Here is an 18,167-nt window from a genome sequence, read left to right on the forward strand (position 1 = left end):
TACTTGCTGGAATAAAAAATAAACTGCGCACAGTTATGTATTTGTAAACAGTTTTTTCGCGCTTATTTATGATTGCTTGTCCACATTTTTTTCATCAGCTGTTTTGATTCTATAAATTACGCTAAACAAATATTTTGGTCGGTGTTATTAGCCCGGTGTTATTAAGTGTATTAACCTTTTTCTTTCCATACAATACGATACAGAGTATTATATAATTTATATATTTCTTATATTTTTTTATTATTTTTTTTTATTTTTTACTAAAACATAAGCAGTATTTATTTTATAAAGAATTATTTAGCAATGTGGGCCTCAGTGGGTGCTTGCTTACTGAAACTCCCCATTTTACAATTATATAAGACAGAATATGTATGTAAATAAATTTTTTTAAATTTTTAATTTTTTTAATTTTTTTTTATTATTATTTAATAAATGTTTACATGTTACATTTTTTAACTACCATACTAGGCTAATGCCCATGTTGTGGTAGTTATACATGAAATAATAATAAAGATATGCAATGAAATCGAGTAAATTAAAAAACTTAAATAAAATAAAATAAAAAGCAAAAACGTTAAAAATAATTCATTTTTATATGTGTACTATGTACTTTTTTTCATGTTCTTAATCCTTATCTTAATTTTGTTTATGATTTTTTTTTTGATTCGTTCATTTTTGTGTCGAGTGTCAGAGTGCTGAATTCTTTTATTACCCGGTATTTGTGGTGTCTTTGTCCGTTGACGGAGTTCTTATGTTTTATTTGTATTCTTGTCTAACTGATCTTTTAATGTTAGTTTGTGGCTGTTGATTTTTTTTACCAAAAATATACTTAAGTAGAGTTTTTTTATGTATATTTAGGGTATATTTAGTACGCAAAACATGTTGAATATTAGATTAGTGTCAGTAATTCTATGTTTTTAAGTATAACCTTTAAGATAGTTTTCTGTGTAATTTCCATATAGCCGACAGCTGAGTTTGTTGCTTCTCCCCAAGCGTTGATAATACCCTATTCTGTAATGGATTGACAAAGTGCATAAATAATTGATTTTTTTAAAGGTGTTTAGGTGTTGATATGTTTACAAGACAAGATTTTATGCCAAGCACAAAGGATAACAATTTTTTATAAGCAATCATTATCAGCCTGAAACACAAATATTAATTTATAAAATCTTCCAAGAAAAGCAATAATTGTACAATAGCTAACAAAAAAATCTAATTTTATATTAACAAGTGAAAGTTGGTAAAATCCGTACAAGTACTATTATATCTTTTCAGATCGATACTAGTTCCTAGCTAGGCAAATTGCCTGTTCTAAGAAACCGAATTCTCCAGTTATGAAATTATACATAGTGTGGAATTCTGAAATTTTTGTTATTCTTCGAACAACTCTGTACAGTAAGCAGATATTTGCATCAAACAGCTGTTTTTAACACATAATACATTGAACATGTGTTTTATTCCTTGTTATAATGCATAAACATCTCTTCCATTACATAGTATAGTGGTAACACCTGTTTATATTCCACAAAAAGCATCAAAAAGCTGGATTTTTACCCATAAAACCCCTTTTCATGTAATATTGCAAACAGCTTTTCTCATTCCCTCGAATGGTTCTAAATTTATAAAAAGACTTCGATGGAAAAAGTTTTCCTATTCCTTGGAAAAATCTGTTCAGAGGAGTGATCGGGGTAATCGCTCAACATCTGACGTGGCACTAAATCCAATCTAACCAAAAATACGCTGACCGATTAAAAGGGTTTAATCTTGTCGGATTAAAATGTCAGTATTTTAAATGATCATTAAAATTATTTTAGGTCGATTTGGAATTATTTTATAACGAAAGTGAAAAAAACTTTTTCTACTTATAATGCTGTATTTGTAAACATTATTAACATTCAGAGTGGTAGATACTCTCAGTATCGCCCTGATGAAAGACTAACATAAAGAATTGAAACATTGCTTGAAAAGTATTTTGTCGTTTTTGGTGACAAGATCTGAATAAACAGGTACTTCCCAAGTATCCACTTCACCAATTCCGCCAGCCTCACAAATTGGGAATGCTCCTAGCTCAGGACAGTTGGGACTCTATATGTTAATCATGTTAAAAATATATACAGGGTGTTAAAATACATAATTGATCAACTTTGACCATTGAGTTACGAATCACGAAATTATTTGGAGTAAAACATGTGAAAATTTTTTTTTCGTTTTCTCAACTAAAAACGTTTTTTAAAGCAGTAGGTATTGGACAGTTAAGTTCAGGATTAAGGGATTGAGCAATTACTCGATTGACACGCGGGAGAGATGTTTTTTGTTCGTTTTAAAAAAATGTTATTTAAATTTTTATTTACATTTTTAAATCCAAATAATGTCACGAACCACTGGTTAATAATATAAGTATTTTTTTCCGTTAACGCCCTGAATATTTGTAGTCCGTGATACACGAGTCTTTAAATAAGAAATGAAAATGCAAGTGTTTTATTAAACTGGACGTCTTAAATTGTCCCACATAATATTAATGTTTTAGCTGTACGATTTAAGGTTTAAAAAGAAGTGAAATTGAAACCTAACTGAAATTGATTCTTAACTTAATCGAGTCAGCATTAAGAATGAAATCTAAAAATAACCTTTTTCCTAACTTTCCCTTGTTCAGTGCTTCCTTAAGACGACCTTTACCACCCGACACTTCCCACGGCACCTTCATCCATTATTCCACCCTACCAGCCACCACCCACCAGCCAACAGCCAGCCCTTTGGAAGCAGAGATTTGTAGATGTGCGACGGTTTAATTTTATGTACATATCACGAAGCGGGTTGAAGGTGTCAGCATTACAAGTTGTATGGTCTGTCCCGGTAAACATATCTATTATTAATTAAGTCAATCAATGTTGAACACGTCGTGGGTGTTAGATTGAAAGGACGGATATCCATTTTAAGATGCCCTTTTGATATATTTTCAACACTATCAGTGAAAATATTGATGGTATACACACCAAACGTTCAGGAGGTGTTATTTATGATGTTCTATCTGGGGGTCATTATCCGTGATTATCTAAGAAAAAAGCCTTGTAAAGTTTTTTTAAATAAAGCAGTTTTTTTATTTTTTTTATTTTAAAAGAAAGACAAACATTCCCGGGTAACAAATAACCTGACAATATTTGATAATATCCTACTACCACCACAGTAAGCTGAAAATGTGGCTTGTGTTGTGATGGAGGACTTAGCCAGCCGAGGAATTGAACACACTACGCCTGACGTCAACTCGGCCACCGACCGGTCAAATAACATTATTTATTAAATTGTAATATCAATATTGTTAATGCAGGGATCACACGAGGACAGTACAATACAATCTTGTCCCAGCTCCAAACGCATTGTCCTAGTGTGAACGGTAGTTTGGAGGACACGATAATGAACCAAGACATTGTCCCAGAGATTAAATTGTAATATCAATATTGTTAATGAAGGGATTACACGAGGACAGTACAATACAATCTTTTCCCAGCTCCAGACGCATTGTCCTTTTGTGAACGGTAGTTTTGAGGACACGAAAATAAATCAAGATATTGTCCCAGAGATTAAATTGTAATATCAATATTGTTAATGCAGGGATCACACGAGGACAGTACAATACAATCTTGTCCCAGCTCTGGACGCATTGTCCTAATGTGAACAGTAGTTTGGAGGACACGATAATGAACCAAGACATTGTTCCAGAGATGAACGGTCATGCAATCTCCACAGGATAGTGTCTTACCCCCAACAGCAGGTGGCAAGACAGCAGGACAATAGCCCGTCGCTCCGCCAGTACGTATGTCGGCTCTCGGCACTCGGATCGCGTATTTCAGCTTAAAAATATCAAAAAATCTTGTTATAAAAAGCCGAATATTTTTCGTGAACTCGCTGGTAAGGCCCGTCGTCGTGTTTCCATTTCCACAGCGTTCCGCGTTTGAATTACGGTAGAATTGTCGTATTCTCCCATTATTCTGCGCGGTCGAAGCAGACCGCGTAGAACAATATTGTATTGTCTTCTGTATTGTCTCGTGTGATCCTGGCTTAGTGTATTGTAGCTTTAGCGAGTCGAACGCACATCGAATCGAATAGTGAGAGGCATTAGATTAATACCTAGTAACAGCGTTTATTCATTTGGAAACATGTTAAAAAAAATTAAAAGTGTGTATTCAAAATCAAAGTAATTTATTGAACGGCTAACAAGAAAGAATACACACCTCCCAAAGTTTCGCGGTATGAGCGTGGACCACAGTGTTTATATAGGTATTACGGTGACGAGTGGATTGACTGAAATGGTCTGTCTCGGTAAAGATACATGTAATCACAATAGAATCACCATTTTATTGTGTTATTTTGTCATATTTCTGATGATCTCTTCAAAATACTGAAACGTGTTAGTCACAACTTGTTACGTAGTTCAGTTACGTGTTAATTAACCATTATTGTACAACACATAAGTACATTGCTTCATAAATACCAGATTACGAGTCGGAATTTGAGTGGGATTTCCTCGGAGGCTCTACAAATGCTTCATTTCACAGTAATTCTTTGTTTGCCTTGAGATATTTATTTCACGATTCACCGCCACTGGAAAAATAACACCCACAGACCTAATTAATTCGCAGATCACTTCAATCAATTGTTCGCCCGCGTTTTATAACAATTATTGTTTTTTTTTTATTTTGGGGTGGTTATTATCGCTAAGAATATTCGACAAAACAAAGATGTTTCTACACAGGGTGTCCGAAAACTTGTAGTACAAGCGGAATCACAAAGAGAACCCAAAAAAAAATTTTTTACCATTTTTTCGGCAATATAATTCCCAAATTCAGTATTATTCTTCAATTAAATACATTATTAAATCTTTCTATTGTTTCTTTTCCAGGTGAAATCCGCGGAGTCCGGTTTTTCTGAGGTGGAGCGAGGAGAGGATAAGGAGTCGGGCGGCAGAGGCAGCCCAACCCTCAACCATCCCGCCAACGGATCCATCATTACTATGACCCTCAAGAACAACCACCTCATCGTAGAGACGGAACAAAGGAATGTTAGTATTCAAAACTTTTTTTTTTTTCTTTCCGATTTCATGTCCGGGTTGAATTTTCCCCATAGGAAAAACTAAACCCTTCCACACACTTTTCCATAAATGATCATCTAGTCAATCAACATTATGCAATTGCATTATATAAGCAAAATAAATACAAAACAATACAAGAACAACCCGTCAACTCACCAGAGATCAAATGGGAAAATAATTCACCGACTCCAGATATTTTCATATCAGAGGGTTCGGCTCGGTAGAATCCTAACAAGGCCAATAAATCCTACTGATCCCTCAACATAAATATTTAAAAAATCAATAATATAAACGATATTATCATTTAATCTCGTTTGTGCAAATTTAAAGTAATAATAGGGATTATCTTGATTTAATCCTTAAGTATTGACAATTAATTTCGCCAAACATCAATACTTTACTAGGTCCATAAGTATACGTGATTTTTATGTTAATTAAAGTACTTACAAACATATTTTTCTCAATTCTTTTGTTATCAATGTTTACGCAGTGGGCTTTGCTCTAAATGAAAAAAAAACAACTGTTTTTTGCCATTTTTGAATTAATCTTACACCAAAAAGACAAGACTCCGAAGTAAGGCAGTTAATTTATTGGTATGAAAAACAATTTTTTATAAATATTAGACTTTCATTTTTCAATGATAAACCAAAGTTTATAAGACAAGGTTTTTTTATGCGTAGCACAAAGGATAACAAATTATTATAAGCAATAATTACTCGCCTGAAATATCCATACAAATTGAAAATAAATGCCGCCGACGGGAATTGAACCCGCACCTTCTGATATCCGATCATCAGGTGCTCTGGACCACTGAGCTACGTCGGCTTATTCTCAACCCGTCAAATAATTCAATATGTATTAGTACTTCAATCAACAATTACTGCTTATTATATTTTTTCACCTGTAAACAATCAACTTTATTTTTATAGAAAAGTCTTTGTTAGTGCTGAATTTACCACTAGATGGCGTCGAGACATATTATATCTACATTTGTTTGTGAAATAAGTTGGCTAAATGTAGGCGAATAATTATTGCTTATAATAATTTAGTAGATTTTAAATTACAAATTATCAAAACATTAAAAAACGAGTGTTCAAATTCAAAAACAAACGTAGAGGCATGTACGCAAAATAAGCCTAATATAGACATTCCCCATTCATTGCAATATGGTTTTCCCTATATTGTAATACCTATGCTATATTTTATAGGTGCCTACTAGCGATTGAGTCATTTATGAACGAGCAGCACAATTCAGTTAGTTCTTTTCGATGATCCGCATTCGTACAATTCCCGGTAAACTGTACCACGGCTCAATTGAACGCTTACTCTTTTTTTATCAGGAGATGTTTTCGAAAAACAGTTACATTGAAATTATTTTAGTATTAATTGTTATTACACACTCAGAGACGTAAACGACTACCTAAAGCCAAAACAACGGAAGCAGAATTATATTTGCCAACAGCAAACGAATTGCTTCTGCATTATATTACCTCAAATTTATTACTGCGTCTCCTTCAGACTGTACTTAGTTGTGCTATAATCATACATAATCAAATTATAAAATCATACATAATATTTGCGGTTTCAAAAGAGATATTTCTCCAGATACAAATTAAAACTTTGGATAACTATTCATGTAAATTACAAAAATGCTGTAATATAGAACGCTTAGATATATATACCAATTCATTTATTTATTTTTTCTTCACAAAAGATGGTAAACTAATTCTTAAAATTTTAATTTTTAACCTCACTAGGAACTAGCGTATGTTATTGTACTTGCCATTATTTGCCATGATGTAGAGTTTTCAATAATATATTAAACAGAAGAGCACACAAAACAAATTAAATAACATATTTTATCATTGAAAAAGATGGTTATACTAACAAATCCTAACGAAACATGAAATACAACAAGTCACAGAAAATAAATTGAAGATAACGGTCACAACTAGGAATTGAACACAGGATCTCTTGTCTTACAGGGACAGCGTCTTAACCACTCGACCATTGGGATCTAGTTATTAAACATCATATTTGTCGATCTCATAAGGAGATAACTTACTGATATGAAATATTGTTAATTTATTAAAAATCTGGTGAAATTGCTGGTTTTCTATAGCTAATGAATTCACAAGTTTCATGGTAAAATATCAGTTAAGCACAAATATGTTATCAGGAAGTCGAAACACGTGTTCTGCAAAATAATAATCCTTTCAAATCTCGTCCATGATATTTATTTGGACAAGCCACCTGCCTTGGCCACGTGATCAGATATCTTCTGAAAGACTGATATATTATCAGGAAGTCGTCCGGCAATATATTACATTGATAGGTATAACTTTCACCATTACTATAACTCCAAAATTTACATTATTTGTACCTATAATTAGCATTATTTGTACCTGTAATTTACATTACTTGTACCTGTAATTGACATTATTTGTACCTATAATTTAAATTATTTGTACCTGTAATTTACATTATTTGTACCTGTAATTTACATTATTTGTACATATAATTTACATTATTTGTACCTGTAATTTACATTATTTGTACCTATAATTTACATTATTTGTACGTAAAAAAATTAAAATCATGAAACTTTATGTTTTATTTCTTAATATTTCAATACTACTCCGAATCTTTAAAATTTACATTACACTGATTTATGTTGTATTTTAAAATTTTTGTTTATTTAAAAAGTTTATTTCTATTCTTATTTTATTAGTATTTTTATATTACGCACGCACAGACAGTGTCTTTCGGGGTTCCCTTGACTTACATTTTGTAATGTTTTCACCCTCCCTCAACGTTCTCGTTAACGAATTAACAATTTGTTCGCTATTTGGTTTACAACTTCCCGCGGTTTATCAACCCTTCAATCTTAACGAATTAATATGTCACGTTGTGTCAATTTTTTGTTTTGACAGGGATTAATTCATTGAAGGATCCTTTTAATTGGTTGTGGTAACTTTGGTTCTTTTTAGATGAGGCGTGTTACATTCTGTATGGTTTGAAAATAAGACAATGACCGACTACCCTGATTTTAACTACCTTTTCCTACCTTGTTTGCTCGCCCAAACGTTTCCGGTTGCTGCAGTCGATAAAGTGCTAATATAATGAGACAATTAATTACAAGTACATGAAATTCGCTATAGATAATTCAATTCAAGATGCACAAAATTCTAAGTTAATGATTTGACTAGGGATTGTTAGTTTGTGAGTTATTTCTATGAGTAGGTATTTTCGGGAATAGCTAGAGACAAAACATGTGTTGCTTTCGATTGGTCTCCGTCCAAATCCCATCCATCAACGTGACCAGCTCGAGAGCAGCCAAGTTGATGGTCCAATCCCAACACCTCCAGAAATGAATTGAATATCGCTCAGCGACAGATGAAATAATGACATGTTTTGCCTCCTGCCGGAGGGTGATGAAGGTGGAATGTGGGTCCTTGGTGGTAACTGTTGATGTTGATGTTGATGATGAATGATGAAGATTCATCTTATACCGTTAGGTACAAGGAACTGCTCCGGTCCGGTGGCATGATAGCCTGGTGTCAGGAACCATTTGGGTCACGTGGGTAGCGCGAGGTCTAGGTCGCGTCAACCTCCCCCAAATCGATGATGAGTTAAGCTTCGCCAGCATGCCGAAAATTAGGAGTCCACTCTACTAACCTCAAACATAAACATATACTGAAGTAGTTTGCATCAGCAACGTCAGGAGTTCGGGAGTCCCGTGAACACCCCTCTGGTTTACGCTCGTAAGGATAATGATGAATTCAGCTTCAGTTTGTTCGACTTCGCCTCTGCAGTCACGCCACTCCAAATTGCTCCTGGCTCCAGTCTATACAGCTTCTCGTTCCAGTAGAGGTAATGACACATATTTATCATATGTACAATACAGAACATACTTCAAGTCTTTCGTCCACACTCAAAATAGTCATGTCAATATTTAATTTGGATGAGGGCGTCCATCCGACATAACGAATTTTTCCTAGACGGGAGATTTTACCCCACTTCAAAGTCATGGTCATTCGCTCTATCGTTTGTTACCCTCCGTTCGCTTCAAATATCAAAGAATGGTAGAAATTGATATCCTCGACTTCCGGCGCTAAGGATCAGGGATACTGGAATCATCAGGTCGTGAATCTGAAATCATCCGATCTCCGTCAGCTCAAACGGTTTCAGTCGGAGTCAATTTCCAACCTAATTCTGGATGACTTCTCCTCCTATAGTGGGGTAAGTACTTATTGAATTTGACAGGAAGGACGTCAGAAATCGCCGAGACAACTTCATATTCGTCACGATCCCTTCGTTCTGTCAGCGAGAAAATCCTTCCCACACGCCAGACAAGAATAGCATAGCCCTTATCCGCTTTGTTCCTTCGTCTACCAGCTAACTCAAGTAGGAAAGCCCATTAGCAATTTTCGTTCCCTTCGATTTGAACTCCGTGAAAGCGTCCTCTCACCAGCTGAAAATACTCGAAACAGGGGTCTATTCAGGGTGACTATCTAAGGCTGGTCCGCCAACACCTTCGACAGAAACCGGTGCTTTTACGGGAATAACTCAACCACACCAATAGCAGGGGAAAAAGCCGGCGCTGCTATACTAAAATAGACGTTATCTCGGTATCCAGGGTTATCGACTTTGCTAACACAAAAGTCCCTATTAGGCAAGCCAAATTACAAATTTCGTTCCCTTCGCTTTTGTCGCTTTGGTAAGATAGGACAGCCTACGGAAAATTCGCATACTTCGTCCCCGTCAAACCTATGAAAAATTAAAATCTCGCTTGATAGAATAGGAATGCCAGACAGATGCATTCTCTCGGCGGCTAGCCTCAATCCGCTGCGTTATTCCGATTCAAAAATGAATTAAAATTATGATGTTTGAATAAGTTATATGTAATTAAATATATTTTATGAATTCCGTATAGAATAAGTTGAATTGCCAAGGAGGATACGACAACTCATTGTCAAATAACAGGCATTGAAGCATTTAATTAACCGTTCTATCCGTTACTATTCCGCCCATAGGTATCTGATTGTTTCGACTAGTAACCGTTCTATCCGTTACTATTCCGCCCATAGGTATCTGATTGTTTCGACTAATAACCGTTCTATCCGTTACTATAAAAACACTGCATAAATACAATGATTTGTGTTCTATAAATTTTGGCGCTAAATATAACTACTGGAGAATTATTAAATCATTTTAAATTGCATAAAATAGTCTAACTCATAAACAATGTCTATTGTTGGATGATCTAAAGGTTTTTTTTTCTTTGAGTTTCGAAATGGCCGGGTCCCGGTCGGCCCCCACTTTAGGTGATTTATGGCCTCTTCTGCTAAACGGGTCCGCACTATATTATTCTGTTGAAGATTTTATTCTATAGTATTCAAGTTAAATACTCTTACTTCAAAATACAATTGAATTATTTGGTTTACATTAAGGAAATAAGTGTTAATAATTAGATTATAATAGACTTACCGATACATCTTAGTGTCAACAATCCAAATAATTATAAAGAACAAACACAGTCACATGCAGTAAGATACTCATGCTGTTAGAAAAATCACTCCTTCTACACTAAATGATTTTAGCCGTGTTCGCGTCCCGACGATTAATTCTTGTTGACGCGCTTCCTAGTTTTTACTAACTCGACTATCTTAAAACGCTGACCGATCCTGATTATTCCTGACCGTCTCCCAAACCATGAAACTCTGACCCCCTTGACTCTATTTCCCGCCTCCCAACGTTTTCAAAACCTGACTCTCTTGAAGCGCTTTTTTCACCCTCGACTATCGACTTTCTTCTTCCGTTCTTCAACGCTAACTGTCTTGAACCGCTTTTTCTAACCACCGACTATCGACTTCCTTCTTCCGTTCTTCAACGCTAACTGTCTTGAACCGCTTTTTCTAACCACCGACTATCGACTTCTTTCTTCCGTTCTTCAACGCTGACTGTCTTGAACCGCTTTTTCTAACCACCGACTATCGACTTCCTTCTTCCGTTCTTCAACGCTAACTGTCTTGAACCGCTTTTTCTAACCACCGACTATCGACTTCCTTCTTCCGTTCTTCAACGCTAACTGTCTTGAACCGCTTTTTCTAACCACGACTATCGACTTCCTCCTTCCGATCTTCAACGCTCACTGTCTTGACCGTCTCCCCGCGCTTTCAAATCCAGACTCCCCCTCCCCAAACCAACCCCCAAATCACCATTTGCGATTTCTAATTTATGTCTCCTGAATTCTGAATGCTTTTTGTATTCAAAAGACAGAAATGAACTAAAGGAACACATCAATTTAAATCGTTTCAAAACCAATAAATTGTTACTTCTTAAGTAAAATGTCCAATTCTTTGTTCAAAGAATTGACAAAGAAGAAACAAGACCCTTTCAGCCCAGTGGCGTGTCGGCCCACCAGAATTTTAGCTCGGCTTACAATTATCAACACGGTCTAGGATGTATTAAATATCTTTTATTTATAAGTTTTATTTTTAAATCTTCTTGCAGGATTTTAATTTAATTAGGCAAATTCCAAACTCGTCCTGTTAAAGTGTTATTTACCTCGCTATTCATAATTATAATTCGTCTGAATCCTTAGCAAATTACGTAACTATATTTAACGGCGTATTTCATACTTAGAAAGCCACTTAGTAGCATTGCTCAACCTAGTTGAATTGTTTCTTATCGATCTCGCTAGGTTTTTTTTTCCTATCCACCCTACTCTGGCAAATCCATTACTACCCCACTGAATAAAATCTAAGAATTCAAACGACCATCACGGAGGTCTGCGACGATACAGTGCATGTTCCTATTTTTTTTTTCTCTACCCTAATAAATCTAAACACTTGTTTCTAAATCAGCTTTAAGGCCAACATCTGGTAAACTCCTACTTCGTGAAATCAACTGAAAAATTCTTTCTAACCATAATAAATCAACAATAAAAAAAATTTATCCCAGGGCGAGTCCATCACAATTTTTAAACATTTTAATGGGTTTGTAATTTTTTCTTCTAAAATGTGTTGTATTGTATGATGTTATATTTTAAAATTTTTGTTTGTTTAAAAAGTTTATTTCTATTCTTATTTTATTAGTATTTTTTATGTTACGCACGCACAGACAGAGTATTTCGGGGTTCCCTTGACTTACATTTTTAAACATTTTTATGGGTTTGTAATTTTTTCTCCTAAAATCTTACTATGTGTAAAAAAATACTGGGGAAAAAAAGGAAAAAAAACCTTTAAAACTTAAAGAAAGGTTGTTTCAATAAAACATGGACATAGTTTTCACTTATTGCAAATAATCCGTTGGCAGTTACAGCAAGTTAGTTTATCTATTTGATGAATAGTTGAGTCGAGTCATGCAAAGAATTGGTACAAAAGAAGACTATGCATGAATGTGAACGCAGCAAAGAGTGTGTTAAAATGGTTTGATGACATCAAATGAAGATGTGTGTATTGTCTCTTCAGTGTGTGGTAGTTAATAGGTAGTTAATATATGTGAGTCGAATTTTGAGTGCAATTCCCATTGTTCAACATCTACGAACTGTTAATAATTGCTTTTCAACAATGTTTCAGGACATAGCTCGTGGCTCCAGGGAGACCAAGATGAAGTATTCCGCTAACAATGACGGTGTCTTTGTAGTCGAGGTGCAGCAGAGCAACACTCAACCTGGTGCCAACAACGGGTCTCCGGGGCGGAGGGCATTGGTTCACCATTCTCCCATAACAGCCACCAGCAACTATTGCACTGACCAAGAACAAGATACCCCCGACAGTCCTAAAAACAACCAGCAACAGCCCAAGAAGTCTTTTGGAAGCACCAATACTGGACTTTCCACTTCAGATTTGAGTATTTCTTCATCAGACAACCCAAGCTATGCATACGGCAACCAAGTAGGATACGAACAAGGACACTATGGCTATCCACTATACTCTGGTTATGCAACTAATTCTGTTACTACTATCCCTTGCGAGTCATCCCGCGAACCTTTACTGAGCAAAACACCAACTGACCCTGATAAACCAATCATCACAGCTGCAATCTTCAAACAAGACTCAATCATCGCAGGAGACGACGCAATGAAATCCACAGGATACAACATTGAAGGTTCGACAGATGGACCACTACTATCAGACATTCAAGCAAGAGAAGTAAGCCTCCATAAGCTGCAAGACAAGATAGAACATGGAGCAATGAACCGAGTCGGTTCAAACAATGAAAGTGTCCACAATTCAGATAATGAAGAAGAAAGACACCAAGAACAACAAAGACAGCTGGGTAATGGAACTGTAAAGAAAGAACAGACTGTAGTCGAAATCAACCATGACAAAACTAATCAATGTCTGCACAGAGCTGATAGCTTGCCTCCGAGACTCCACGAAGACGATATGCAAAAGAATGGAAAGATTTCAGACGGGCAAAAAAATGGTAATGATGACAATTTTGATACAATTGAAGAGGAATCTAGTATCGATTGCTATCCTGGTGACATTGCATCCGGATCACCGTTGCTTTGCCACAACGCTGGACTTGTAGCAGCTGGTGCAAGAAGCAAGAGAGCTTCATTGCCTATAATAACTCCAGATCTGTATTCATCATTGAAGCAATCAACTAAGATCATGATGCCGAGTCTCTCGCCAAAGTTTGACAAGTTCAACAACGAGAACTCTCTCATTGAAGGGCTGGAGAGGCCATCTCTCCCGCCTCCCCTCATCACGGTCACAGAAGAAGCTGAAAGTCCCATGTGTTCCGACGAGAATGATTCTACGCAAAGTTAAAGTGATTTAGAATTTTAACTTTATGACTGTAAACTAATATTCAAGTAGAATAAATTAATTAATCATCAATTTAAACTAAAGAAAAATACGAAATTCAGACCTGCTCTTCATCAGGATAATAACATTTAAATTATTCATTAAATAAATCTTAATTAATTGGTATTAGGTGATAGCAAATATAAGATAATATATTTTTATCAATACATAATATTGTATAGTTTGTGCCGTAAAAATAAAATAAAATTCTCTTATTATTGGCGCTTTGCGTGATTTGATAGCTAATATATGATAATAAGAATGATGATTAACGCAATTGGTTCGATTGATTGATTGAATAAGGCAGTAAGCTGACATTTGGCAAACGTATGTATATAAATATTAAGTAAATAATACGCACGGCTCTTCAAACATATTTGTGCAGTCGGGGGGCGTCACTATTATGGATATTGTAGAAACAAAATATAATTTATTTAAAATTGTGGGTTATACAAGCAAAATAGTTTTCTCCGAAATCTCTTAAAGCTAAAAGGATTTTATGGCATTACCAACTAAAGACTAAATATTTTCTGTGTAGAACATTAATAATTATATAACCATATCAGAACCTCGAAAGTTGTCATTGTCGTATGAATTACTGGCAGAGAAGTATAAAGTCAGTACTCAAAACATCTCCAAACCTTTATGGTCCATATAGACGGAAAAAACTGTTCCAAGATAAAAATGATCTTGTTATCTGATAAAATATTAGTCATTCAGAATATATGAAAAAATATTTTCTTTTCCTAATAAATATCATGATGAAATGCGACAATATCAGTATGTCAATATCAATTTCAGGATTTGTATTAACATATTATTTTCCGCCGTTCTCATCAATCCGCCGAACTCTATCAATTCATTCGTTACAGGCCTGCAGTGCCGTTTTTAACAGGAAAACGAATAAATTGACCAGATTTTTAGTAAATTAACAGTATTTTATATAAGTAAGTGTTCTCCGTGTATACCCAAAGAAAAAAAGAATAAATCAAAAGATAATAGAAAAATGTAAATTTTTTTTGATCAATATGTTTTTTTCCATGATTTTGGTTCATTTAGTCAATTGGTCAAAACAAACAGTGGAAATGTTATAACTTCATTTTTTGAAATATTATAACGGAAGTATTTACAACTATTTGCAGTTGGTGGATTCGGTTAGTGTCTCCTTTGTCTTGCACAGATCAGTTTGTAGAGAAATGCAAACGGATCTTCGATTTGCGCAAGTATATAACTGTCTCTCGAAGTTCCTTGTCAAATTCCCTGATTTAATTTCCTTTGGTGTGTAGAATTGTGAGAGCGCTGTGAATTTGAAGTAAATATACTAAATAAATGCCTAAAATAAACAAGTCGAGATGAAATAAGGTAAACTCCTACATACATAGCGATATACTATAATTATATAGAGATAGCGTAAAGATATCCTAAAAAGTTTTTGCGTAAATAAACAAATAATTCATTCAAAGCAAAAAAAATATTTTTTAACCCAATTTTAAATGAAATCATTTCAAAATAAGTTCGTATTTGATTATAAATGTAATAATTTTTAACTAGTAATTTTTCAGTCACCATCTACGAGTATTCAGAAAAAAACTACCAACATTAAGATAATATAGCACCCGTGATGAGATCTTATCACTAAACGGCGCTATACAAAGTAGTAAACTTTATTATTATTATTATTATTATTATTAGATATAAATTCCACTGGATAACAAATACGTACATTTGAAGGCGCTATCGCTTAGAATAGTTTTGTTGAAAATTGTGTTTAGCACTCTTTTTTTTAGACGGATTCAACAACATTATTACTAAATCCTTGATTTTATAATTTTTAAACTTTTAACACATTCAATATTCAATGTAAAATGGTTCTCCATAATTTATTTTGAATCAATTTTTTTAAGGCAATACCTGATTTTGTTGCCGCTAAAAATTAACTATATTTTTACTGTTCAAGTATTATTCAACATTCCACAAATTATTGAATATTATATCATACATTTGATATAAGCATTTTTAAGAATTATTTTTATACTGAAAACATCGAAAATTTCATTAAAGCAATATTTAATTTAAAAATAATAATATTACTTATTATGACTATAAAACTATCTTCTTTGCAAATACAGGCAGAGAGAATAGATCTCCACATAGCCTTGTTCATTTTACCAGAAAAAATCTTGTTTCTTTGACATTCCTACAATTTTTAATTTTACTCGGCTATCATACCATCTTTCGAATTGAGACGCCTAAGAATTGGATTCACTTGATCTTGTCACGTCTTTTCTGATGAAATATATTCCATCTTCTATGTAATATATATTCCACAAAAACCTTTACCCCAGCCTTTCAAATTGTTACATCAAAAATCGTTGAAATGAATATTGCTGTGTTTTACGTAACTATTACAAGTTTTCTACTGATGGGTTCCTTTGTTTTGTTTTTAGCATAAATTTTCATGTAAATTATGAATAATTATGTTTTCATTTGACAAACTAGTATATTTCTTCTCTCATTAATATTAAAAATTATCAAATATGAAAAATGCAATTATCTTCAATATTATATTGCCTTTGAAGCTTTTAAATTAAATTGTATTTATTTAACAACTGATTACTTCAAGTAATAATACTAAGTATTGTGTAAGAAGTTGGTAATTTAGTAATGTATCAATTAGGTGTCCTATAAAACAATATTTTGTGAACAATTATTTTACGAATAGTACCTATAATGTTATGTACCTACCTTAACTTATAAATATTATTGTAAGAATAACTAATATGGAACAATAAATTACTTATCACCACAATTTGTTTTATTTTAATTGAAACAAACAAATTTATTAATAGTTTGGAAGTAAACTTTTTCGAAATCATATTTACTATTCGAAAAACTTTTAATTGTTTGTTGCTAAAATATAGAAAACTTTTGAGCACCGCCCATCAAAATGTGTAATTACTAGACATCGGATTATATGCACTAACAAAGTGCCAAAATATACATGCAAATATGCACTAAAAAAGGCCGAAATATTCACTAAAAACTCTTGATTTGCCCAAAATATGCACAATGCAAAATCAAAAAACCATTTATATTTTTATATATTTTAATTAAAGACCGTACAAAAACAGCGAAATATTCTTAAAATTATGCATAGTTTTTGTGACAATATACAACTAAGTATTTTTCCAAATTTTCGAGCTCAAATTTGTAACGTTTGTCACCCAGTATTAATTTGTACGCCGAAAACGACTTCTCTACGTCAACTGACGTCATTGGACAAAATTTAAAATTTGTCGCCATTTCTGGAGATATCTGTTTAGGCAGGGTACCTGTGCCGTTGATGTAGGCATTAATGTTCTTCATTATTATCTTCAAGACTCGGGTTTTTAAGCAAAATAGAGTCTAACTTTTTACGAATCTTTTCTGATATTGAATTAGGAAGGGCGTTGGCGAGTTCGATTATTGTTTCCAGTATTTCTATTGCTTTAATTAGAGGAAGGTTTTTTGTTTCCAATTTTTTATGGTATCTGGTAACTGGTAACTTGTGGAAATGTGTTGAGATGAGGGCGATATTCTGTTTAATGGATGCGTCTTCAAATGCTAGCTTGCTTGAATGAATTGCAATGGCATCAGAACTGTCAAATTGCCCAACTACTTGTTTTACGGCCTCAAAATTTTCAGCATAGAATAATACTGCCTTTAGCCAAGTACCCCATCGAGTAATTATGGGTTCTGGTGGCAATGCTAGATTTGGAAATTGCTCTTTATAAGACTGCACACGCGACGGTGCTTTTAAAAACACTTTTTTGTAGAGGAAATCAATTTATTAACATTCCCATACTCTTGCCGTATCTCTTCTGCAAGGCGATGAAACCCGTGAGCTAAGCAGGTAATGTGTAGTAAATTTGGATAAAAAGGCTCGGCCAGCTTTCACCATGTATGGCGCAGCATCAGAAACAAACATGCAGATATTTTCATCCACGCTTTTGTAAGGTGATTTATGCATAACAATCCGTTTGAGTCAGTCAGCCATCGCGCTCGTGCCCCTAGCGTCCGAGTCACCTAGCTCCCTATACGTAGATGATACCTCCCGCTAAACGAAATATGCACGATTTGGGAAAAAAGGCTGAAATATGCATTAACGTCGTAATTAGAGAGTTATATGCATTTGCATATGCAAATATGCAAATGCATATAATCCGATGTCTAGTAATTACCAATGACGTTACAATACATCAAGACTTGTTATCCTCTCA

The 18,167-nt window shown here is 34.2% G+C and overlaps 1 protein-coding gene across 2 annotated transcripts in view; it reads left to right on the forward strand.

Moving 5' to 3' along the window:
* Window positions 1-14,093, forward strand: part of LOC149420560 (uncharacterized) — a 289,868-nt gene extending 275,775 nt beyond the window's left edge. For both annotated transcript variants that reach the window (XM_089636786.1, XM_089636787.1), the window contains exons 5-6: window positions 4,898-5,056; window positions 12,670-14,093. In XM_089636786.1, the coding sequence (XP_089492912.1) occupies window positions 4,898-5,056; window positions 12,670-13,872 (1,362 nt within the window). In that variant the 3' untranslated portion in view covers window positions 13,873-14,093. The remainder of the gene's footprint in view (window positions 1-4,897; window positions 5,057-12,669) is intronic.
* The last annotated feature ends 4,074 nt before the right edge of the window (window positions 14,094-18,167 follow it).

The sequence above is a fragment of the Hesperophylax consimilis genome, chromosome 10 (assembly GCF_061612785.1).
Source record: "Hesperophylax consimilis isolate HC1 chromosome 10, BYU_Hcon_1.0, whole genome shotgun sequence".
Lineage (NCBI taxonomy): Eukaryota > Metazoa > Arthropoda > Insecta > Trichoptera > Limnephilidae > Hesperophylax > Hesperophylax consimilis.